Genomic DNA, 21,041 nt, shown 5'->3' with positions numbered 1-21,041 from the left:
GTTCTTTCGAACTCCCAGCTCCTACTAATTCCTCAGCAACCTGTCAAGACCTACAAGAAAGATGGGAGCCGTAACTTAGGAGTCGATGGGTGTTCCACATTTTAATTCTTTTTCCTGGAGGAGGATTGGATCAGAGATGGGCGGCTATATCAATTCTGGTAAGGCGCTCTGTGATCATAATCAGACATATCGATGCTGTAGTTCATGGTTGATGAAGTGCTGACTTTAAACTCGCTGTGGAATATGATGAAAGTGTTTTTTTTTTTGGCCTCCACAAAACTAGAAAATCAATTACAAAAATATCATTGTTTTATATCCTGGTTTTCTTAAATTAAATATGAACTTGTGTTTTCTTATCGCAGAAACAAAGAAACGAGCGTGCCTATTGAATGGTGTTGAAGACTGAAAACGAGAGCAACAAAGATTTTACGTCTTTTCAGCAGAAGCATTGCTCAAACTCGCCACCCAGCTTGGGATTGCTGGAGCAAGCGCTGGCGGTGGCATCGGCGGCGGCGACGCGCAGGCGTTCATGGCGGTGCTGGGGACGTGCAGCCAGCAGGGCGACACGCTGCGCGGTACCTGCGCGGCGTCTAGACTGATTTCCCGCCATCCCCTTCGAACTCCGAGCTAGGGTTTATTTAGGGCTGGTTGGCCGGGTTTGAATGAGCGCCGAGCGCCATGGTCCTCCCGCCGCGCACTCCCAAGGCATGGAACGGCAGGCTTTTCAACGTCGACGCCAAGCACATATGCGCGGTGTGCTCCTCGAATGCGCCATTGGAGCTGTGCGTAAGCTTTGGTTTTGCGCTTCTCATTCGTCTTCCCGCCTTTTTCCCTCGCTCGATCAGGCCCAAGCGCCTCGACATCGTTGCTTTCAATGCAGCTCGCGCGTTCGATTGGAAGCCTCTTCCGCTGTTCCAGATCATGGCCCGTGGCGAGAGTGACTACCGGGAGTGGGATAAGCTGCTCACCTTTCTCGTCGATCACTCCCGGGTAAGAGATGTCTTTCTCTGTCTCTCTCACACGCACTATACACGCACTCGACCAGGTTGCGGTCATCAATGTCGGAGACGTCCAGCTTCTCTTGAAGCCACCGGCGGAGGAGAACGAGGCCACCAAGAAGATAATGAAGCTTGTGGACGTTGCCTACCGCGCCAGGCCCGGGCCAGCCAAGAGGCCGATCGCGCAAATGCACCCGGAGTACCTCACCACGCTCAGCCAGACGCATTCGAGTTGGCTCTTTGGTGCAGTCGCCGAGCTCATTGACAACGCCTGCGATGCGGGAGCCAAGCGGTGAGCTATCTTTAACTTTTCTCGTGCATGAACTGATAGCCACTCTTCCAGTCTTGAGATTTCGATTCAGATGGGAACGTTGAAAAGCCCCGAGGTATCAGAAGTGCCGATGCTTTGTTTCCTGGACGATGGCCTTGGGATGACTCACAAAGACATTGTGAAGATGGTGTCTTTTGGCCACAAGAAACCCGAACAAGACGATCCAGAGCAAATCGGGAGGTTTGGAGTTGGCTTCAAGGTTCTCATTTCTTTTCCTTTTCTCAATCTCTTGTTTACTGGTTTCTTTGTTTGTAAATCAGACAGGGGTGATGCGTCTCGGTAGAGGTGCCCTTGTCCTCACGCAAAGCAAGGAGACGAGGTCAATGGCACTGCTCTCAACTGGCTATAACGAAGGCAAAGATGTACCGCCTTGCTCGTGTTCTCGTGTCTCTAAGGTACTAAAAGTTTGGCAACAATGCAGGTCCTCGAGGTGCCGATTGTCACGTATACCAGACGGGCGGGCAGAATGGATATCGACACCGGTTTGCAGACGCTGGAAGACTCACAAAAGCATCGAGACGTGATATGCACATACGGACCTTTTGACGAGTATGGAATTGGTGCTGAGTTTCAAAGGCTCGCAGGCGAAACGGGGACTATCATTTACGTTTTCGATCTCGAGAAATGGGGGTCGTCTTTCTCCTTGGACTGGAACGAAAGTGATGACATCATGATAAGGTCTAGGCGCGTGCGGAGTCGACCTGGACAAACAAGCCCCGAGGTAGGATATATTCCATCTCTCGTACGCCGTCTTCCAAAACCAGTGTCCATGACAGGTCCCGCTCGACTATTCGCTTCGAGCTTATGTGGAAGTCATGTTTTTGGAGCCACGCATGATTGTTTCGATCCAGGGGAAGAAGGTCTGAGGATCCAGTTTGAGTGGTTCTTTGATGGACTTGGCTGTTTTGTTCTTTAGGTGACAACAAAATGTCTCGCCAAGACGCTAAACAGCACCTGGGTGACCAGTGCTACTCTCATGGGGAAACCAGTCCAGCTGACTCTGGGCGTAATGGAGCTAGAGCGGAAGCGCGGAAACTGTGGTATTTTCCTCTACTGGCACGGCAGACTTGTCGAGGTATGTTTTACTTGTTGGCTCTCTCACCGTCGTCGTGCATCTCTTCGAACAGTCCTACAAAAGGGTTGGAAATATGGTGCACAGTGCTGAATGGGGACGAGGAGTGATTGGTGTCGTGGAAACGACCAAACTGATGGTACAACTTTGCATATAGAGTTGAAACGATAATGTCGGCCATGCAGGAGTTTGACAGAGGCAGAGTAGGCGTGTTGAATAGCAAGCAGGGCTTCGAGGACTGTGAGATGTATGCTGCTATGGAGAAATGGCTCGGGGAGGAAGCTGACAAGTACTGGGAAACTCGCGTGGAGAAGTTAACCACGGTAAGCACTGCTAGTTTCTACGAGGACTATCACTAAGTGTCTATCCTTTTGTTGAAGGAGGAGAAGGAGGGGCTTGCCCCCGACAAAAACTGGGTCCAGTGCTCCAAATGCCTCAAGTGGAGGGTGATGGATCCGGAATGGCATGGACAGTTGCCAGACCATTGGTTCGTTGTTTTTTTTTTTTTTTTTCCACCTCGGGCGATTCCTCACTGGCTTTCCAGGTTCTGCTACATGGCACCTTACAAAGGCTCTTGCAACACCCCTGAGGAAACGGTGGAGGACGGTGTGGTGACTACCAAAACCTCTCGCGGTACACCTGTTCGGAAGAACACACGCGGCAAGGAAGGATCGGACATCACAGGTGAGACCATTTCTCATCGTGTTTTTTATTGACTTTGCTCGGTAGTAGATTCCAGCAAGCCTCTGTCCAGGCTGACATCCAAAACTACGACTAACTCTCCAAAAGTGAAGCGCACGAGCAAGAGAACCAAGAAGGAATGAATCGTCTTTGATCATACATAGCTCACCTAGCTTGCGATGCTGCTACTACCTCGGGACACAGTTTTGGCTGCCAATGCTTGATTAGGAAGGACTGGAAGGAGATAGTTACCAAACGGCGAGTCGAAGCTTTTGAAACTTCCAGTGGCTCCAACCGACTGTGCACGAACCAAGGCCGCTCTCTTCGCCTGCTGGATCCTCAGCTCGTCCCCGTGCTTTACGAGAGCCGGAGCAGCGGGTCGCATCCCCTGAATCACCACACACAATAAATACTTCCATCTTCCACCGAGAAAGTTTTACGTGCCTGTGCTTGGCGTCCAAGAGGCCGCGCGTCTTGAGGCGCTGCAGGATTGAGAGGCGGCCTGCCAATACAGGAGCCAAAGTGTGAGTCGCAAAAGGAGGCGAAGAGATTCATTACCTTCCATGCTTTGGTGCGTGCTGCTGCTCTTCATTTCCTGCGAAACAATCCAAAGTTGACAGTGGTTTGATCCGAGAGAAACTCTAGCGCAATGGCGATGAGATTACCTTTGCTGTTGCTTCTCTTGAGAGGGAGAGGGGGTGTAGCGGACGCCGCCTCGCGCTCGCGCTTGGCGCTATTCAGCCTGAGAAAGGAAGACCATGAGAAAGCCGGAGAGGGAGAGAGAGAATTACTGTACGAGGAAGCTTTGACCAGGCGGCGCCGTGATGGTGCTGGCTGATGGTGTTCCACTGCTGGATCCGCCGCTCCTCCCGCCGCCACCACCACCACCGTCGCCGCTGTCCCTGGCGGCGATGACGAAGACGACGAAGCCATCTCTCTCTCTTGCTGTATTCTACTCTACCTAGGTCACGACTCTTTAGGATAGCTTTCTTCTCTTGTTGGGCTTGGAGGGCGCCACTTGTGATGCTGCCTTGATCCTCAACTCGTCGAGCGTCTCTCCTTCGCGCGCCCACTCGAGAACCAAATGCCGCCCATACAAATGGCTGCTCCCAAGCGCCTCAAACGCGTTCTGGGCCTCTTGCTTTGTCACAAACTCCACAAACGCAAAGCCGCGATGGTTGCCATCGAACTTCTTGGGCAGCTTCACCTTCTTCACCTGGAGCGAAAGGCTCGAATCGTTTTTCCAAACTCGCTAAACTTCGTACCTGTCCGAAAGGAGAGAAGAGCAGCTTCAAGTCTTTCCGGGTTGCCTCGAATGCCACGTTCCGCACGATGAGCTTGGAAGAGCTTCCTCTTGCATCGACTTTGCTTGGTTTCTCGTCGTCGCCAGCACGACTTGGTTGCAAAACGAGAGCATGACCGTCAAGAACAGACCCCTGCACTCGGACGATCGATTATCCCCGGTGTGACAGCAAAACCTCTCTCTCACCTGCATTTCCTTGCAGACGCGCTCGGCCGTGTCAGTCGAGTCGAACTCCACGAAGCCAAAACCCATTGACAAGGATGCTCCAGTTTTGGATGGCTTTCTTTTCACCTGCAAGTTCCACAAACCATTTTAGCAACAGTCTCTCCCGGGGAGAAGGAAAACCAAACACGCACCGTTGCTGTCCGCAAGGAACCGGCTTTTACTCGGCCTTCGAAGTGCTTCCTTAGGCTCGCGTCAGTGGTCTTGAAGTTCAAATTCTTCACAAATACAGTGCTTGACTGCCAAGGCCGAATTTCGATGAGCTTCATACAAAAGAGTCTAGTAGCGTACCCTCGTTGAAGCGGCCCCTTCGTCATTTGCTACAAGCTGGTCCTTTATCGAAGTTCCCTCAAGCTTTGCGGGTACAACGCCACCATCTTTCTTTTCGGAAAGAAGATCTTGTGGTGCCCATTCCAGATACAATGGGACGTGCCTGCAAGAGTATATTTATCCGAGATTAGACCGTTTACTCAGCCAGCCGTTACGACTTTACTTGAATTTCCGGTATGCTAGAGATTCGAAGGCTTTGCGTGCCTCAGAGGACTCCAGAAACTCCACCTTGTATCAAGCGAACAGATAAACCGATCAGGAGGGAGGCACCAAGACGAAGAAAACTCACATACGATAGCAACGGTTTTCGTCGGTGGAAGCACGAGCCGTCCAAGACTTCCATAAGGGCAAAACACGCCGAAGAGGTCCGCTTCCGTTGTGCTGAAGGGAAGATTCTTGACGAGGATGACGCGAGAGCTTCTAGTTACTCCAGAGGTTTTACTAGCGCTGATCTTCTCCAACAGTTCCACATTTACGCCTTGCTGAGCTAATGACCGCTTCGTCTCCGAAAGGACGTGCGTTTCTCCCAGAGCAAGACGTACTGCAACGTCCTCGGCTTCTGGATCCAGAAATTCACGTCTGGAGATCCCATATTGCCTGGCCACGTTTTCTGCCACCTGCGTCAGAGCAAATTGTAAGAAGTGGCAAGTCAACTTTACACACCGTATCTGGCCGCATGTACAGAGGATTCCATGCTTGCGTATTGCCGCTCGACTCCTTTTTCTTGCGCTCCACCTCCCTCTCTTGTTTCAGGTTCATGGGGCGATCTCTAGAATCCCGGAGATGAGAAGTCAAGCATAGACATGAAACGGAAGAACTCACAGTTTGTGTTTGACTTGTGAAGTTTGCTGCTTCGCAGGTAGAACATGCAGAAGTCTTCCTTGAAAGATAGAATTGTCGAGCTCCGTCATCGCCCTGGATAAAGACGAGAAGTTAACCCTTCAAAGAATTCAGCACCTGAGAAAATACCTCGTTGCTTCTTCCGGTAGCATGAAGCCAACATACCCGTAGCCTTTCGAGCGGTTCGTCTCCTTGTCACAAATCACATGAACTTGGACAACTTCCCCGTACTGGCCGAACAAGGAAACCAGTTCCTCTTCACTTGTAAAAAGAAAAACACGAGAATGAGGCTCCACATTTACGTCCTTTAAAGAACTTACCTCGTGGTGTACGCAAGGTTCCGCACGAAAAGCCTCCCAGTATCTGTCTCCGCTACATCCTGAGCAGCTTCTTCATTCCCGGGACGATCGCCAGTATCAGCTTGCTGTTGCGGCTTGGCTTCTCCTTCCGTTTCCTTCTCGTCGTCACTATCGTCACTCCACTGCTGCCGGACCTTGCTCTTGAGGTAGTGCAAGTCGGAGACTGGTCCCGTATCGTCGCTCGCCTTGCTGCTTGGGTGTTGAGTTGTAAGTTTAGCGTCGTCGTTCGCCCAGACCTTCGTCTTTGTACGCGGTTGCATCACGCTGAGAAACTCGTCAAGCCCAGGATCTTGCTCTTGATCGCGGTCCACCGAGACGGTTTTCTTCGGCTTGAGCTGGGCCTTCTCCTCTGGAGCATGCGTCTTCTCGTACGCAGAGCTTCCTTTAGAGTGACGGCTCCATGGCCGCACAGCTGCGTCTCCAACGGAGCGTGCCACCTGACAATATCACGAGAATGTGAGTAGCGTCGAGGTTGCGAGAAAGAAAAATCTAGATGCTCCGAGACTGCGAGATTGCGAGAACAAAAATTCTATGATGATCTACCTCGCAAACCAGGCGGGAGGTGTCGAGGAATGACCTGTTGAAGTAGGCGACAGCCGATTCGGCTTCCTCCTGGCTGTAGAATCCCACGAATCCAAACCTCCGAGACTTGCCCTCTCTGCGCGAGTGGAGCAAGGAATCAATGTCGCAATCTCGTCTCCATCCATGGATGAAAAGCAAGCTCTCTCTCACCTGGTTCGCATCACCTTGGCATCGGTCACCTGTCCCTTGGCGCCGAAATGCTCCTTGAGCTTGTCATCGGTGACATAGGCGGGCAGATTCTTGACGCACACGCGCGACGACGACCCCATAGCCCAAGCGCGCTCAAAGCCGGCTCAAAGCCCGCTCAAAGCCCTAACCCTAGGCGATGGAGAGTAACAGCAAAATGGCGCTGGCGGGGATGGAGGAGAGCTTGCACAGCGCGCTCGCCACACTTCATCAGCTCCACTGCTCCGTCTCCTCTTTCACGCTTCCATCGCAGCTGCTCGTCCTGGAGCGCCTGTAAGCAAGAATTCCTCCCTGGAGCTCAAAAACAATCTTTCCCCCTTCTTGTGAGCGTTAGAGCTGGAATCTCTCTCAAAATCAATCCTTCTCCATCTCCTTCTCAGCGTTAGAGCTAGAGCTGGAATCTCCCTCAAAATCAATCCTTCTCCCTCTCCTCAGCGTTGGAGCTGGAGTCTCTCTCACACGTTTGATTTAATGTTTTACATGGAACCAGGAATGAGCTTGTCAAGGATCTCAACTTGATGCAATCCTCCTCCAACCAGTGCAACCTTGAGATCCCCGTGGAGGTGATAAGGTAATCGATCCATCCCAGCGATCCGATTGAGCAACCTGTTTTGCCAGATTCATTGACGAAGGCAAGAATCCCGACGAATTCACCAAGGATCTTCTTAACCATTGCATTCAGCGAAACCAGGCAACCAAAGGCAAAGTCGACGCCTTCAAGGCGAGTTCTTCCTGGGACCTCTCTTTGCTCTTGTCTCAAATCTCTTTGCAGGCACTTCGAAAGCACATACTGGAGGAGGTGGAGGAGGCCTTCCCCGAGGAGACTGAAACATACCGAATGTTACGTACAGCATCGGCTCTGGTCAGTCAGTCTCAAACTTAGCAAAAAAAAAAAAAACAATTCTTTTAGTTCTACTTACACGCACGAGTGCGCAGGAATCTCGAAGAAGTGCTGCGCAGCCAATCCCCGGACTGTCCAACGGAGATGCAAGAGTCAAGCCCGAGCACACTGGCTGAAAGGCGGAGCTTATCATACACAATAACACAAATTTACACAAAACAAGTAAGTAGGCACAGGCAGGAATCCATCGATCATCGATCAAACAGGCGCTGTGATCCCCGCCGACGTCACCGCAGATCGAGCGTCTTCAAATTTGTCCCGCTCGTGCTCTTCGTCGAGATAACTCGGTGTGTAGGCAGTGACGATGCTCGAGACGGTGGGGATGTGCTCCTTGGTGAGACCGGTCACCTCCAGCGGTGGATTCTTGAAGGTGGGATAGTAGATCTTGTTGGTGATGAGGGCGAAGAGCAGTGTGGCGATGGGCAGCGGCACCAAGATGGGACTGAACACAAACTTCTTGATGGAGAAGTAGCCGAGCATTGCAAGCTGCGAGACGAGAAGAGCTGCAATAATTCTAGTGTGGATGTGAGGCCACATTCGACCGTAGCTCTCATAAGCCGGCACCACCACCTTCAACGCCTGGAGAAAGAGATCTTAGCACAAAAGTTGGAAGAAACAGCAAAGGGAAGAGAGCTCCAACCTCGTGCCGAGCGATGATCCACGCAAAGGCAAAGTAGACAAGCGCAAAAGGAAGAACCATGGGTGCGATCACAGCATAGCAGAGTGCAATGGTGAGTATGAGCATGTCTCCGGGAACTCTGGTGGCATAGCTAAAATCTTTGGGTGCCCATGCAGCTCTGATATCCTCTTTCGTCTTGCAGAGATACTTCTTCTTGATGCGAAAGATGATCAGCGGCACCAGCCTCGAGAGCTGCAAGCCATAGCCAACGAAGAACCTGTGCAAGAATGAAGAAAACTAGCTAAGTTTCCAGGAAGAACTCTTGCGCTACTGACACTTACCTGAGGGCGATGAAGGTGATGAAGAAGGATGCCGCAGGTGGAATGGCCGCGCCCAGCAGTGACACGGTCGAGTTGGGCTCCTTCTGGATCTTCTTGACCGTGTCAAACAGCGAGCTGGTGATGGTGATGCCCAAGAACACGTTGAAGACGTTGAAGTAGAAGTACTTCCCGGCGGCGGCGCGCTCGACATGGCTCTGCGACACAATCCCCTCCATCCGCGACAGGAAGAGCAGCAGCGTCGGCAAGAGGGCCAAGAACACGATGAGCGCCAGCTGCGGCAAGTAGGCCTGGAGCACGGTGCTCAACACCTTGATCTTCTCGATGTTCTTCACAAACGGCACTAGCTTCTCGAGCTTGTCCAGCGTCGAGAAGGCGGACACGAAACCAATGGGTATCATGAAGAAGAGGATGGTGAGCGCCACCAGCGTGTAGACGATCGCTTGCCGGATGTAACGCTGGTACCAGGGGATCTTTACATTCCCCCAGATCATCTGGCGTGGCTCCGGCGCCGGGCTCGTCACCCATCGCCCCGCCGACGAGGCCGAGTAGACGCACTGCCCGCAAGCCGCCGCCGCCGCCGGATTGTTGAAAACCAGGATCGCCGCTCTCCCCGGCGGCGCCGCCGCCGCCGCGGTTTTACTGCTCTTGTGCCGCTCGCTCGCCTCCCGGAGCTTCTCCTTGTAGAAATCCACGGAGTCGACGCTGGGACCGAGCAATCCGAGCGTCCCAGTCTTGTGATGCGGGCGATTGCTGCTCGTCACCCCGGCCTGCGCGCGATCCAGCTTCGCCTTGGTGGATTCCATCGCCTTCCACGTCTTGGACGCGCCGCCGAGATCGCCCACCGGGATGCATCGCTCGTAGGAGTCGGGGTGGATGCGGCGGAAGAAGGCGTCGATCTGGGCGGTGTCGCGGTGGGAGCGGGGAATGTCGCGCACCAGCGCCGCGAATTGCTCGGGCCTGGCGCCCGAGGATAGCACGGACTTGCGGAGCTTGGAGATTCGGCGGTACTTTGTCCACAGCACGATGTAGACCGCCGCCGAGAGCCAGTAAGCGCCGATGGCGAAGAGCCAGATCTTGGAGTTCCGCTCCTGCGCCGCCAATGCATCAGCCAAGACGATTGAGACGAGACGATTGATTTCCACTCACCGGTATGTTTCCCATGGCCAGCTTGTCCAGGCCAGAGAATGTAGCATCGGTGGAGTTCGTGGCGGTGGTGGAGCCGCCGGTGCTTGGCCTCGCTTTTCTCGCGTAGTCGTCACTCAGTGCTGCCACCGTGACGAGCACGGGGAGGCAAAACAGCGCCGCTATGCTCAGGATCTTGAGCGCTGCACAGCCATGGATCGATGGATTTGCCTCGGAAGGAAATTCTTGCGCAAACGCTCTTACCGGCATCCAGGAGGTGAATGTAGATGGCAGCGTCCAGGCCCGCGAAGCTCACAATCTCCGACTCGGTGACTCGCCAGGCCTCGCTCAGCCATTGGAAGGGCGTGCGCAGGCGCGCAACCTCGGGATTTCCCTTGCCTTCCTCCTCGCGGATGAGCACGGCGGGGTAGTAGACTGGGTAATTCTTGGGCCGCCGCGCGAGCAAGACGTAGAGGAGCGACAGAAAGAGGAAGATTAGCAGCGAGGTGACCAGCGATGTGATGAACGCCGTGGTGTCCATCGATCTTGGAGGAGAGAGAGAGGGAGAGAGCTTCCTCCTCCCGCGAGCGGGTACTTTACCTTGCTATAAAGAAAGCCCTCTTCCTTCCCTCCTGGATTTCTTCCAAGTGCCAAACTTATAGAGTAACCAGCTCATCACACTCGGCAAAAAGCTGCGGACTCGTTGCGACTCGTTGTCGGTGTATCCAACAAGAATATTCAAAACTTATCCCGTTTGTTTGGAATCAACCATAACATTAATGGCAAATGTAAAAATGTTTTTTCCCGTTGCGCAAAACTGTACAGGCTAAAAGTAAAAACTGAAAGAAAATTTTTTGCGCTCGCTCTTGATCTTGATTTGATGCTTAAGTTCGTTCTATAAGTAGGCTAGTCTCCTTTGCTCTTCTCACAACCCACGCCAGAACTTCCCCTGGCCTTGCTTCCTTTCCTGTACTCGCCTGGAACGAACGAGAGGTTGTCAAGATTTACTAAATGGAAATCCAGCTCTCAAACCTCTGGTTTTGCTTTGCTCTCTCGCGGAACTCGGTCGCGATGTCACGTCCCTTGTATGATTCGAGAACAGTACGCACATCAGGGGGGCGTTGTCTCGCCACAACTATACGATACGATCCGTGATTAGAATGCGAAAGATATGACAAAGGAATGAATGAGGCTTACATTCGAGAAAGGGAAGGAGGTCGAGAAGAGCAGTGTCGTCGCTTTCCAGTTTCCAGGGCTTGATAGGAACTGCGTTCTCGGGTTGGAGACAAGTGTCCAAAGCATGGCCGCTGATGTACATGATTTTCTTCGGATCCCTGTTTAGTTTGGACAAGTCCTGGCAGGAAAAACACCAACCTTTAAGTCCACTACCATACCAAAGTTATACTCACTCGAAAGTGCTTCCCATCGAGATAGTTCGTGGCATCCCGTGCTAGCCGATAGCGGATGCAACCCTTCTGATCAAGCCTCTCCAAAATGGGATCCACGTACTGAGAAAACAAAGAGCCGTGAGCAAAGCAAAGCCACCGGGTGAACAACTTACAAAGCTTAGCTGATCAGAATACACAACTATCTCATAGTAGTGTGCTAGCTTTTCGAGAAAAGCTTCAACTCCAGGGCGTTTGAAAGTACCCCAGCCCCTCTCTCTCTGTAACATCACATTTAAAACGAGGACGGGGTTGCTGAAAAGCCACTACCTTCCACTCCGAAAACACCAGCGTCTCATTTAGATCAAGGACAATTGTGTAGACATGCTGCTCCTGAGGAATCAAATCGGGTAGCAACTTATCAGACGACGGAGCCGCAAAACCCTGCAAAAGACGAAAACCAAGTTAAATCGCCAGAACCGAGCCGTGGTAACAGATAACATGCCTTAACTTGCTCTTCCACGGACCTCCTCAAATCCAAATACGCGTCAGTTGCTGCCAAGGCGACTAAGAAAACGATATACTACGTGATCAGCACACCTATTCTTACAAAAATGAAAGAATACCCTCGCAAGACGTGCAGTAAACAAGATCTTGTATTCTCTGCCAAGTTAGACACAGGAGTTACTATCACAGATTGATAGGGAGGAAATAAATCTCTTCTTACCTCAAGAATTGGCTTGTCTTGAGTAATCAAAGGTTTTTGTTGACGCAAAGGCTTCACTACCCTTTCAATATCCTCGTACGAGTAAGCTGGAAAGGAACGAACTGAGAAAGCAAAAGACATACATTTCTTCTCTCTTACCATAGGTCACGTAAGAAACCCCGGCAATAGCAGCTGTAGCTGTAAGACCAAAGAGCGCTTTGATCCCTCTCCAGGACGCTTTAGAACCCACCTCCGCGACCATCTCTTCCACCTCGGAAAAAGATCCATCCTGCTTGCCTGAGCTTGCTGTCGCTTTGGCGACTTCCTGGGCGATTTCCTCGGGCGGCGCGCTGCTGCCACTGGCGGCCTTGGCGCCGATTGCCTCTTCTGTCGAAAATGTGGTAGAAGAATGCGATCTAGCCGCGCAGAGCCTCGATCGCGCCTGGAACTCCCTCGCAGATGCAAGCCTTTGGAGCCTGATCATCCACATAGCCGCCCAAGCCCTAACCATCCAAAACCTGCCCAAGAACCCTAAACCCTAGAGTGCATTAAAGGAAAGAGAGGACCTTTGAATTTATCCGTGTTTCTTTCACAGTTGTTCTACCCAGCCAAACTTATCTTCGCTTCTACCCATCTGGATGTCGGTCAGGGACGTGCTTAGCGCTCTTGACACTTTTCCCACGCCGCCATCACTGTAAGTTACCCTGAATTGCAAAACCTCGAATTTTAGTCACTGCTCTAGATTAGAAAATCTCACTCGCACCTTCTATCACCGTATGTGATCGATCCAACCGGATTGACAACCACGGCAGTCCCCGTGCAAAACACCTCGTCTGCGTCAAGCAATTCCTCCACTGTCACGGCCGTCTCCTTCACCTGAGATCGAGTGACAGTCTCTCGAGTTATATATATATAAAGCTGAGAGAAGTTTTCTACCTTATAGCCCATGTCTCGAGCAAGTTCTATTATGCTCTTCCTGGTAATCCCAGGGAGTATCGTGCCCAGCGTTTCAGGAGTGGAGATCGTGTTACCCTGTGCATACGAGAGTATATTTCTTACCCAAGCAAAGATGTGAATCAACCTTACCTTCACGGTAAAAATGTTGCAAGACGAAACCTCCTCGACATACTTGTTCTCGGCAGCATCTAGATACAAAACATCCGAGAAGCCTTGGTCCTTGGCATCGAGTTGTGTCTTTAAAACCTTCACGACACAAAAGTCAGCTTAGAGCAACAAAAACGCAGAAGTGGCGGATCGGGCCCAGTGCGCCAGTCACGAAAACACTAACTTACAGGAGCGTAGTTTCCAATCGTCTTGACGCCACCAGTTCCTCCAGGTGCTGCGCGGTGGTAAAACGTTTCCACTTTGAGTGAGATAGGAGCTAAGCCACTCTGCGAGGAAGAAAAAACAAACACGCAGTAGTCAATATAAGAGCAGCGCACTCAAAGCAGTGTAACCTTGAAATAATTTCCCACGGGTGACACATAGATGATGAAGCTATACTCCGGAGCTGGTGCAAGGCCTAGAATAGCTCCGGATCCAATGAGCAAAGGTCGGATGTATAGAGAACCTTTGCCATGAGGAGGTACCTGTCACGGAACCTGTGAAAACAAAAAAAAAAACAACCGCTAAAAGCCGCTAGAGCGAGGCCACATACCCAACGAACGTTTGCTTTCACTGTGCTCTTCACAGCGGCAGTGAAATCCCCTACCGATGGTGCCGGCATGCACATTCGTTTTGCTCCGGAGATCATACGAAGTGCATTTTCTTTTGGTCGAAACAAAACCGCGGAGCCATCTTGTGTCCGGTAAGCTTTCATGCCTTCAAACAAGCCCTGGCAAGAACAACAAAGGATCAAACAGGGATTGTACAAGAGAAACAAAGAAAAAAGTTTGTTTACTTGTCCATAGTTGAGCACTCCAGCGGCAGGACTGAGCTCCAAGTTTCCAAATGGAAGAAGTTCTCCCGACCTCCATTCCCCGCTTCGATCGGTCTTCATTACGTACATGAAGTCCGTAGAACGAATTCCAAAGCCAATGTTCTCCCAATCGATGTCTGATCCAAGAGCAGCAGTATCCCTGGCATTTTTGCTTAGAGCGCCACAGCTAGACGCGAATCGATTCGAGAGCTTACTTGGTGGTGCTCACAGTCACCCCCGCTTGGATCTTGAGTGACTTGTTTTGCTGGAAGGACAGCGAACCAGTCGGATCGAAGCAAAAGGGAAATCGAAATCTCACTCACCCGGAGTCTGGAGATTTCGATGCGCGGCATGGATCGGCATAGATCGAGACCACGGATTCTCGAGTGCCTGTCATTCGAGAGCGCCTGGAGCTGGAGCTGCGATCCATTGAGCGCGCAAGCCATAATGCGGTAATGAAGAACCCTAACAAGGGCTCAGTGAAATATTTCTCGCGGTTCGCTGCTTGATCCATTGCTCCGCTGCTCCACACTTCCAGTGGATCAAGAAATTTCGAGATTTCTGCCAATGCCGGGTCATCCCATCCCAGATTTTGAAGCACGAGGAAGGATTCTTTCAAAGATTCTCGCGGATATACCACCATCGGCCAGTCTAGGGTTTTGGCGTACAATGGACGAGTGACGGCGATGGCGGCAGGTCGAGCGTGGTCGTGGTATCGCAGCCAGCTCGCGGCGCGCCCGGTACGCACGCAAGCAATCGTGTCAGGGATCCTGTGGGGAAGCGGCGACGTGATCGCGCAGAAGATTAATGCGTCGATGCAAGACGACGACGAGGAGAGGCCGATCGATCTGAAAAGAACAGCGGCGTGCTGCATTTTTGGATTGGGATTCGTCGGGCCGGCCGGTCATTACTGGTAGGCAGCCGATCGATCGCAAATTTCTCTTTTCCCTCTTTTCCCCTTTGTGCCGGAGGAGCTCTTTTGACGAATTGCGCTGCTGCCAGGTACCAGGGGCTGGACAGATTCGTGAAGAAGAAACTTTTGCTGACGCCAAATTCTCCGCGATTCATTGTGGCAAAGCTCGTCCCGGACGCTTTGCTGGAGCCTGTGCACTTGGGACTCTTCTTCTCATTGATGGGATTCACGGCTGGAAAGCCGAGCTCTCAGGTGTTTGCCGACGTCAAGCGAGACATAGTCCCGGCCCTCGTATCGGGTGGAATGGTGTGGCCTCTGCTCCAGGCCGTCAACTTTCGCTTCGTCCCGGTAGAGCATCAGCTCCTCTATCTCAACTCGCTCTGCCTGCTCGAAAGCGCCTTCCTCTCGTGGGTCAACAAGCAGGAAGACGCGGCCTGGAAGAAGAAACTCATGGCGTTCATCACTCCCTCGTCACCGCCATCGCCATCGCCAGCGTCGTCACAGCAGGAGCAAGGACAGGCGCCATCGCCATCGCCAGTGAGCTCGTAGAAGCTCGTAGAAGATCGATCGATTCATCGATCGCGGTCGGTAACTAGGAGCGACAAACGAATCCAACAAGGAGTGGGGTCGATCGATCGATCCAGCAGAATGGAAAAACAAAACGAATCCAAGAGTGGGACACTTGGAAAACCTTCCCGGCGAGCGATTGGTGGCGGACGTACGTGGAAGATGACAAGATTCCAAAAGAAAAGAGGTGTTATGTGCTAAAACTATAGTTCTTGTTCTTCCAGCAAACAGTGAAGATCCGCGACTCACCATATTCTTATTCGATTAAATCTTAGTGAGAAAGGGTGGATGATTTCCTCGATACCATAGAAAATTTGCTACTATACTTTTTCTTGCGAGGTAGTGCGTGGTTCAATTCCAGATACCAACATTATTCCTCCTTTTTTTTTTTTTCTTTTGATGGCCACGGACAGAAAGAGAAAGAGGCTTTAGCTATAGAGCGTTCTTCCTCTTCTTCCTATTAGCTCTTAGGTCTTTTTTTCTGGGGAGGATAGATAGATAGATAGCTTTCTTCCCGGGCGTTCTTGCGACCAAGACAAGCAGCGGCAGCGGCAGAGGAAGGGTTTTTGGGAAGAATGAGGTTTTGGCCATCGCGGCGCGCCTGATGCTCTTGGCGTAAATCTCTCTCTCTCGCTCCTCGCTGCCGCTGCTGCTCTCGCTGGTGTGTGTGTGATGGTGCTGCTGGCACTGATATTTCTCCTCTCCCTGGCATCGTCTTCCTCCGGGGCATCGATTTCGAGTCCCTTGCAATCATGGATGCTCGCGTCGGTGCCGTCGGGTCGCCATTCCTCCATTCCCAGGTAAAATATTTCGATTCTCGGGCCCTCTCTCTTCTTGGATGATGCTATGCTGTGGGGCGATAGATTGATTGAGCGCTTTCGTTTTGACAGGTCGCTGCCAGCGTCGTCGCAATTTCTGCCGCTCCTGGCTTCTTGGTTCGCGATACTTGTCTTGTTGTGCATTTCTGGCTCGGTGGGGGGCGATCAAGCGCAAGAGACTGGGAGGAATCTAGTCGTGGACAGCAACAAGCACGAATCGGGCACTGGTAAGCCTGCTGTGCCACTGGCGGACGAGCAGACAAGGGTACCCTGCGAGATCGTCGTTTCCCAACCGGGTTTTGTTGGCTTCCCTGCGCCGCTGCAGTCATCGGCAGCAGCCCTCAGGGATCATCGCCATCGCTATCAGGATGATCTTGATGCCACTGCTGCTGCTGCTCCGGGACCAGCATCGACATCGTCCTCTCCCAAAGTTGGGATTTTTCCTCCGTTCTTGGAGTGGGGGGATAGGCCGCTCTTCTCGCCGTCGGCATTGACGGTCACCGTATCCAATCGTTGCAACAGCACGCTGCTCAAGATCTTTACTCCTTTCAGCTCCAGCATCCAGTTCTATGCCGCCGCTTTCGCTCCAACCCCATTGGATCTCCGGCCCGGGCAAGAGGTTTCGCTAGACATCATCTTCTGGCCCAGGTCGCTAGGACAGGCTCAAGCGGTGGTTTTGCTACAGACCAGCCTCGGTGGTTTCTTCGTCCAAGTGCAAGGGAATGGTATCGCTTCTCCCTTAGGCCTTGCTCCCTTGGGAAGAAGGACCGTGACCCGCGGACAAACTCTTCGGTTCTCCATCTCACTTCACAACAAGGCTGGTGATCAAGGTGGTCGAGTTATCAGAGTCAAGGAAGCTCGCGGCTGGCCGGCGGATTCGAACAACAGGACGTTGATCCTGACGAATCCTCATAACAACGATGTTGGTGTCACTCGGTGTTGTTCCTCGGACAGTTCCTCGTGCAGCTGCGTGGGTCATCACCGAGAGCAGGGAAGCTATCTCACCTTGAAACCGGTGGCTCCGTGGGAGATAAGTCCCGGTTCCGTGTCGGACGTTCTCGAGGTTCACTTCAAAGCTGCCGAATCAACAGGGACCTGGAGCGGATTCATCTACCTCGGACTGTCCCTCTTTTCTACATTGGCAGCGAAAGAAGTGGACGAGGAAAAGCTTTTGATTCCATTTAACGTGAGAGTTGGAAGTCAAGGACAGGTTTTGGAGCCGGTCCCAGAGGTGATCAATTTTGGTTTTCTTAGCAGCAGGAGAGAGGTGAAGAAGCAGGCTGTAACGTTACTCAACACAGGGCCCGACAGTTTAGTGATCAGGCTCGTAAGTCGGGGTGATGCTGTGGATAGTCCGAGTAGAAAAAATCTGATAGCAGTTCGGTACAGGAAAGGCCTTGTTGTTCATCCCGGAACGCAAGCACAGGTAGCGGTCGCGTGGTACCAGGGCATCGAGGAAACCTTGTCTTTGGTGACCGATGATGCGGACTCTCCAGGCTTGGAGACGCTGATCATTCACACCAACGGCAGCAGCCCTCAAAGTAAGATCATCCGAGTTCCATTTCATGCTGTGGTCTTGCATGGATCAGCGAGCATGGGAGACGACGGCGAAGTTGATGAGCGAGTCCTTTTCGCTGAAGCTGGAGTTGATATAAAGTTGTCGCAGTTACAGGTAAAGTTGTCTTGAAAATTACTGCTTTACCTTTTAGTTTTTTCGTCTCACTTTTTGCCGATTTTGCAGAAGCTGGAACGTAGAACACTTGGGCAAAACGATATTGAGAGTGGTACTTTCCCCTCCGGTGGTGTTGAGGTGAATGACCATCAACAGCTGGTTGCGCAATCCCTTTTCGTGCAGTCTGGACTGATTCTTCCTACCGTCCAAGTTGGAGGGTCCGAGGCAGTCTGGCTACATTTCAAAAATCCCAGTGATGGACCCGTTTCCGTGAAGCTGTTGCCGAGCCACGAGTGGGAAGCTTCTGGTTGTCAATGTTCCATCGGGTTGTCCGGCGATTGCAAAGCTCGGGACGACAAAAGTCCGTTCGTTTTACAGGAAGGTGGACTTTCTGATACGGTTCTCAGAGCTTATCAGGAAGCTGATCTGGGGCCTCTCTTGTTCCGTCCGACTCAGAGATGCACTTGGACAGGTCTTCTAGCTGTGAAGAACAACCTCACAGCAATCGACTGGATACCGGTACGCGGTACCGGAAGCTCAGCCGAATTGAAGTTCTTGGAGGACAACGTACCGGTCGAGACTCTTCGGCTGGTTGGCACGACATTGCGAATTGTCTCAACTGTGACATCAGGGATTGACGAGAATCTATCGAGCCTATCCGAGAAGATCAACTCGGAATCTTGCAAGCAGCCTGTGAACGGAAGCTTCGTAGCCAGGAACACAGGTGACATTCCTCTCAGAGTGCACTCGGTGTCACTTATGAGTGGTGGATGCAGCTCGCAAGGATTTGAGCTTGGTTCTTGCGGTGGATTCCTCCTAGCGGCTGGAGAAACCACTCTGATCGAGCTCTCGTACAGGTCAAACGACTTCGTCTCGCCGCAAGTACGACACAACAATCTCCAGCTCATTACTTCGATCGGGACTGTCAACGTCCCTGTGATGGTGGTCCTGCCTGATCACATGCTTCGTCTCTGTGCCAACATCCCTGCCTACTTCAAGTACCGAAAGCTCTTTGTCTACGTCGGATTCGTCGGCCTGCTTTGCACGGTACTGGTTCTCCCAGCCAAAGTTGGCAGCAAGAAACTCAGTAGCTCCGACTGCGACAGTGGTTCCGCAATGGCAGGCAGCCTGCCGCTGTTCAGGGACTTCTCACCGAGCAGCATCATCGCTGAAGAGACGACAGGCCCATCAAATTTGTCGAAGATACGTGTCAAGGTGACTGAAGAGGTGGCTGAAGATGGTCGACACCAGACGAGCGACGACGGGATTTCTAAAGGCGAGCTTGGCGCTGGCTCCACGTCTTCTGATTTTCTCCAAGCTACGAAGCAGCAGCACAGCATAGCGATGTCTCCAACCTCGTCTCCGAGGAAGACGCAGCTGGAACGAGGTGGCAAACGCAAGAGGAAGAAGGGCCCGGTGTCGCTGGTGAAACACGAGGCTTCTAGAAGCGGAGCTTCTCCACCGAGTTCCTCACCAGCTTCTCCACTGAGCTCGCAGAGGCCCGCCCTCTTCTCCTCCGACGATCACCACCACCACTCCGCCGCCGACACAAAACTTTCGAGGCTGGATATCGAAGTTGGCCGAAGAATGACCTCGGCGCCGTCACTGTCATCTTCCTCATCCAACACTTCAGCAGCACACTGGGTTCCGAAGGACGAGATACGCAAGAAAGTGGTGGCCAGCGAGCTCAAGCCAAGCAAGGAGAAGCAGCGCCACCATCACGCGTCCAAAGCTTCGGGGAATGGAGAATGGGTGACGGTCGCTCGAAAGTCAGTTACTGATGGTGGTGGTGATGGTGGTGGAAACCCAAAAGCAGGAACATCAACACACGACGATGGAGTTCCAGCCAATAAGAAGAAAACGCTGATGCAGTCCGCTAGCTTTCCAAACAGTTCACGGCTCCAGTCGCAGATAAGTCCGTCTGTCCGAGCTCCAGGGAGCAAGATTCCCAAGAACAGCAGCAGCGATACTACGAGTGCGAGCGAGCTCAACGATTCCAGCAGCAGCAGTTGCAACACGAGCAGCAGGTTCTCGAGCGATGACGTAATCGACCAGGCCTCCTGCTCGTCACCGACAGTCGATCTCGTCTACGACATCTGGGGGGATCACCTGGGAGAGATGACACGCCAGTCCAACTTTGGTGGCGAGGAAACCCAGAGCCTGTTCTCGGTGCCGGCCTTCACGCTCCCCAGCAAGCAAGATCACCACCTCTCGGCAGTGGAGAGCTCACCGGAGTTCTCCATGTTTTCTGGGAACGTCGTCGCAGCTTTCAATCGGGTGGTGATGCCGGACGACGAGCAGCAGCAGCAGCAGCAGCAGCAGGACTATTCTTCCAGCTATTTTCTTCTCTCGCCATTCGATTTGTCATACAGCAAGCGTATGCAATTCTCCACCGCGGATGAAATGAAGCTCTAAAGTTCATATGTTCTTCGTTTGTCTCCTCTAGAACAAAACTCCAACTTTGTTTACCAAAGCGTTTGATAATCTTATTCCCAAGTGTGAAAGATTTACCAAAATGTGTCGGCCTCGCTCGCTCTATGGATGGAGCTCATGGACCGCGAAGAAAAAAGAACGAAAGAAACAAGCCCCACTACGAATAAATACAGAACAAGAGATGTGGAGAATCCATCCATCTTTCCTGGATCGATCCAAAGTGAGGCTACAACCATGGAGCAGAATTGAGATGGTTCACCTTTTTGGAATCTATCTTCCACAGTGAATCAAGCTTCCTACACCCAGAAACAGTCCAAACACCGCGGCGCTTCCTAGCGTAGTCTGTCCAACATAGCGTACTTTAAACATCCCTGGAACCTGGGAAAGAGGGAAAGACAATCGTCAATAGATCGATCGATCGAAAGAAAAGTTTCGAGCAAGCATCCAAAATCTCGTTTTGAGCAAGCATCCAAAATCTTGTTTTGAGCAAGCATCCAATCCCAATTTGTGCTTACCTTGAACCGAAACGCCTCATATGTTCCATACACAGCACCTGGAAACGAATCGATCAAAGGAGGAATCAATTGATTGCGCGAATGCCGCTAGGAAGAAATACCTAGAGCTCCGCCCACTGCGCCTCCAACAGCGACGCCAGTGGTGACATGAACCAGGCAGTCCCGCGCCATGCCTCCGGCTCCGGCCTCGCTAAAACCCTAGTGTTGGGTAGAACCCTAAAATCTAG

At 52.1% G+C, this 21,041-nt stretch overlaps 9 protein-coding genes across 10 annotated transcripts; 4 read left to right on the top strand and 5 right to left on the bottom strand.

Annotated features, from left to right (window-relative positions):
* Window positions 1–678: 678 nt before the first annotated feature.
* Window positions 679–3,376, top strand: LOC9663075 (MORC family CW-type zinc finger protein 3). Its single transcript, XM_024664540.1, has 13 exons — window positions 679–782; window positions 846–990; window positions 1,046–1,290; window positions 1,342–1,528; window positions 1,590–1,691; window positions 1,751–2,050; window positions 2,106–2,189; window positions 2,246–2,404; window positions 2,457–2,540; window positions 2,587–2,724; window positions 2,782–2,888; window positions 2,946–3,085; window positions 3,134–3,376. The coding sequence occupies exons 1-13, from the start codon at window positions 679–681 to the stop codon at window positions 3,223–3,225; spliced, it is 1,887 nt and encodes a 628-aa protein (XP_024520308.1). The 3' UTR covers window positions 3,226–3,376.
* Window positions 3,070–7,057, bottom strand: LOC9663074 (probable RNA-binding protein 19). Its single transcript, XM_024664502.1, has 17 exons — window positions 6,869–7,057; window positions 6,680–6,794; window positions 6,098–6,573; window positions 5,907–6,038; window positions 5,760–5,852; window positions 5,601–5,706; window positions 5,231–5,554; window positions 5,101–5,165; window positions 4,899–5,040; window positions 4,742–4,846; window positions 4,572–4,676; window positions 4,348–4,518; window positions 3,874–4,298; window positions 3,748–3,824; window positions 3,641–3,677; window positions 3,527–3,584; window positions 3,070–3,470 (listed from the first exon to the last, which is right to left on the bottom strand). The coding sequence occupies exons 1-13, from the start codon at window positions 6,985–6,987 to the stop codon at window positions 4,059–4,061; spliced, it is 2,193 nt and encodes a 730-aa protein (XP_024520270.1). The 5' UTR covers window positions 6,988–7,057; the 3' UTR covers window positions 3,070–3,470; window positions 3,527–3,584; window positions 3,641–3,677; window positions 3,748–3,824; window positions 3,874–4,058.
* LOC112342531 (mediator of RNA polymerase II transcription subunit 10b-like) lies at window positions 7,010–7,964 on the top strand. Its single transcript, XM_024664513.1, has 5 exons — window positions 7,010–7,177; window positions 7,395–7,475; window positions 7,523–7,625; window positions 7,677–7,766; window positions 7,841–7,964. Exons 1-5 carry the CDS (start codon window positions 7,044–7,046, stop codon window positions 7,919–7,921), a joined length of 489 nt encoding a protein of 162 aa, XP_024520281.1. The 5' UTR covers window positions 7,010–7,043; the 3' UTR covers window positions 7,922–7,964.
* LOC9663073 (CSC1-like protein ERD4) lies at window positions 7,919–10,526 on the bottom strand. The gene is made up of 5 exons (XM_002990679.2): window positions 10,152–10,526; window positions 9,912–10,090; window positions 8,766–9,853; window positions 8,446–8,701; window positions 7,919–8,384 (listed from the first exon to the last, which is right to left on the bottom strand). The coding sequence occupies exons 1-5, from the start codon at window positions 10,426–10,428 to the stop codon at window positions 8,004–8,006; spliced, it is 2,181 nt and encodes a 726-aa protein (XP_002990725.2). The 5' UTR covers window positions 10,429–10,526; the 3' UTR covers window positions 7,919–8,003.
* Window positions 10,527–10,640: 114 nt separating this feature from the next.
* Window positions 10,641–12,526, bottom strand: LOC9663072 (mitochondrial import inner membrane translocase subunit TIM50). Its single transcript, XM_002990678.2, has 10 exons — window positions 12,138–12,526; window positions 12,000–12,085; window positions 11,899–11,935; window positions 11,778–11,839; window positions 11,603–11,716; window positions 11,449–11,553; window positions 11,297–11,395; window positions 11,085–11,241; window positions 10,920–11,022; window positions 10,641–10,864 (listed from the first exon to the last, which is right to left on the bottom strand). Exons 1-10 carry the CDS (start codon window positions 12,487–12,489, stop codon window positions 10,813–10,815), a joined length of 1,167 nt encoding a protein of 388 aa, XP_002990724.2. The 5' UTR covers window positions 12,490–12,526; the 3' UTR covers window positions 10,641–10,812.
* Window positions 12,527–14,438, bottom strand: LOC9658525 (branched-chain-amino-acid aminotransferase 5, chloroplastic). Its single transcript, XM_002990677.2, has 10 exons — window positions 14,220–14,438; window positions 14,112–14,161; window positions 13,879–14,056; window positions 13,636–13,812; window positions 13,436–13,567; window positions 13,271–13,369; window positions 13,065–13,181; window positions 12,915–13,010; window positions 12,742–12,854; window positions 12,527–12,682 (listed from the first exon to the last, which is right to left on the bottom strand). The coding sequence occupies exons 1-10, from the start codon at window positions 14,340–14,342 to the stop codon at window positions 12,568–12,570; spliced, it is 1,200 nt and encodes a 399-aa protein (XP_002990723.2). The 5' UTR covers window positions 14,343–14,438; the 3' UTR covers window positions 12,527–12,567.
* A 37-nt stretch (window positions 14,439–14,475) lies between these two features.
* Window positions 14,476–15,677, top strand: LOC9663071 (protein sym-1). Its single transcript, XM_002990715.2, has 2 exons — window positions 14,476–14,809; window positions 14,899–15,677. Exons 1-2 carry the CDS (start codon window positions 14,583–14,585, stop codon window positions 15,356–15,358), a joined length of 687 nt encoding a protein of 228 aa, XP_002990761.1. The 5' UTR covers window positions 14,476–14,582; the 3' UTR covers window positions 15,359–15,677.
* Window positions 15,678–15,837: 160 nt separating this feature from the next.
* On the top strand, window positions 15,838–20,339 carry LOC112342532. The gene is made up of 3 exons (XM_024664517.1): window positions 15,838–16,176; window positions 16,267–17,866; window positions 17,936–20,339. Exons 1-3 carry the CDS (start codon window positions 16,049–16,051, stop codon window positions 20,279–20,281), a joined length of 4,074 nt encoding a protein of 1,357 aa, XP_024520285.1. The 5' UTR covers window positions 15,838–16,048; the 3' UTR covers window positions 20,282–20,339.
* LOC112342534 (reactive oxygen species modulator 1-like) lies at window positions 20,331–21,037 on the bottom strand. Of its 2 annotated transcripts, XM_024664520.1 has the most exons (4): window positions 20,916–21,037; window positions 20,815–20,852; window positions 20,559–20,677; window positions 20,331–20,504 (listed from the first exon to the last, which is right to left on the bottom strand). In XM_024664520.1, exons 1-3 carry the CDS (start codon window positions 20,983–20,985, stop codon window positions 20,570–20,572), a joined length of 216 nt encoding a protein of 71 aa, XP_024520288.1. In that variant the 5' UTR covers window positions 20,986–21,037; the 3' UTR covers window positions 20,331–20,504; window positions 20,559–20,569. The 2 variants fall into 2 exon arrangements, with proteins under 2 accessions (XP_024520288.1, XP_024520287.1); XM_024664519.1 differs by having other exon boundaries at window positions 20,484–20,677.
* Window positions 21,038–21,041: the final 4 nt, after the last annotated feature.

This window comes from Selaginella moellendorffii, unplaced genomic scaffold (genome assembly GCF_000143415.4).
Source record: "Selaginella moellendorffii unplaced genomic scaffold, v1.0 SELMOscaffold_111, whole genome shotgun sequence".
In the NCBI taxonomy this organism is placed as follows: Eukaryota; Viridiplantae; Streptophyta; class Lycopodiopsida; order Selaginellales; family Selaginellaceae; genus Selaginella; species Selaginella moellendorffii.
This window is presented reverse-complemented; position numbering and strand designations above follow the sequence as displayed.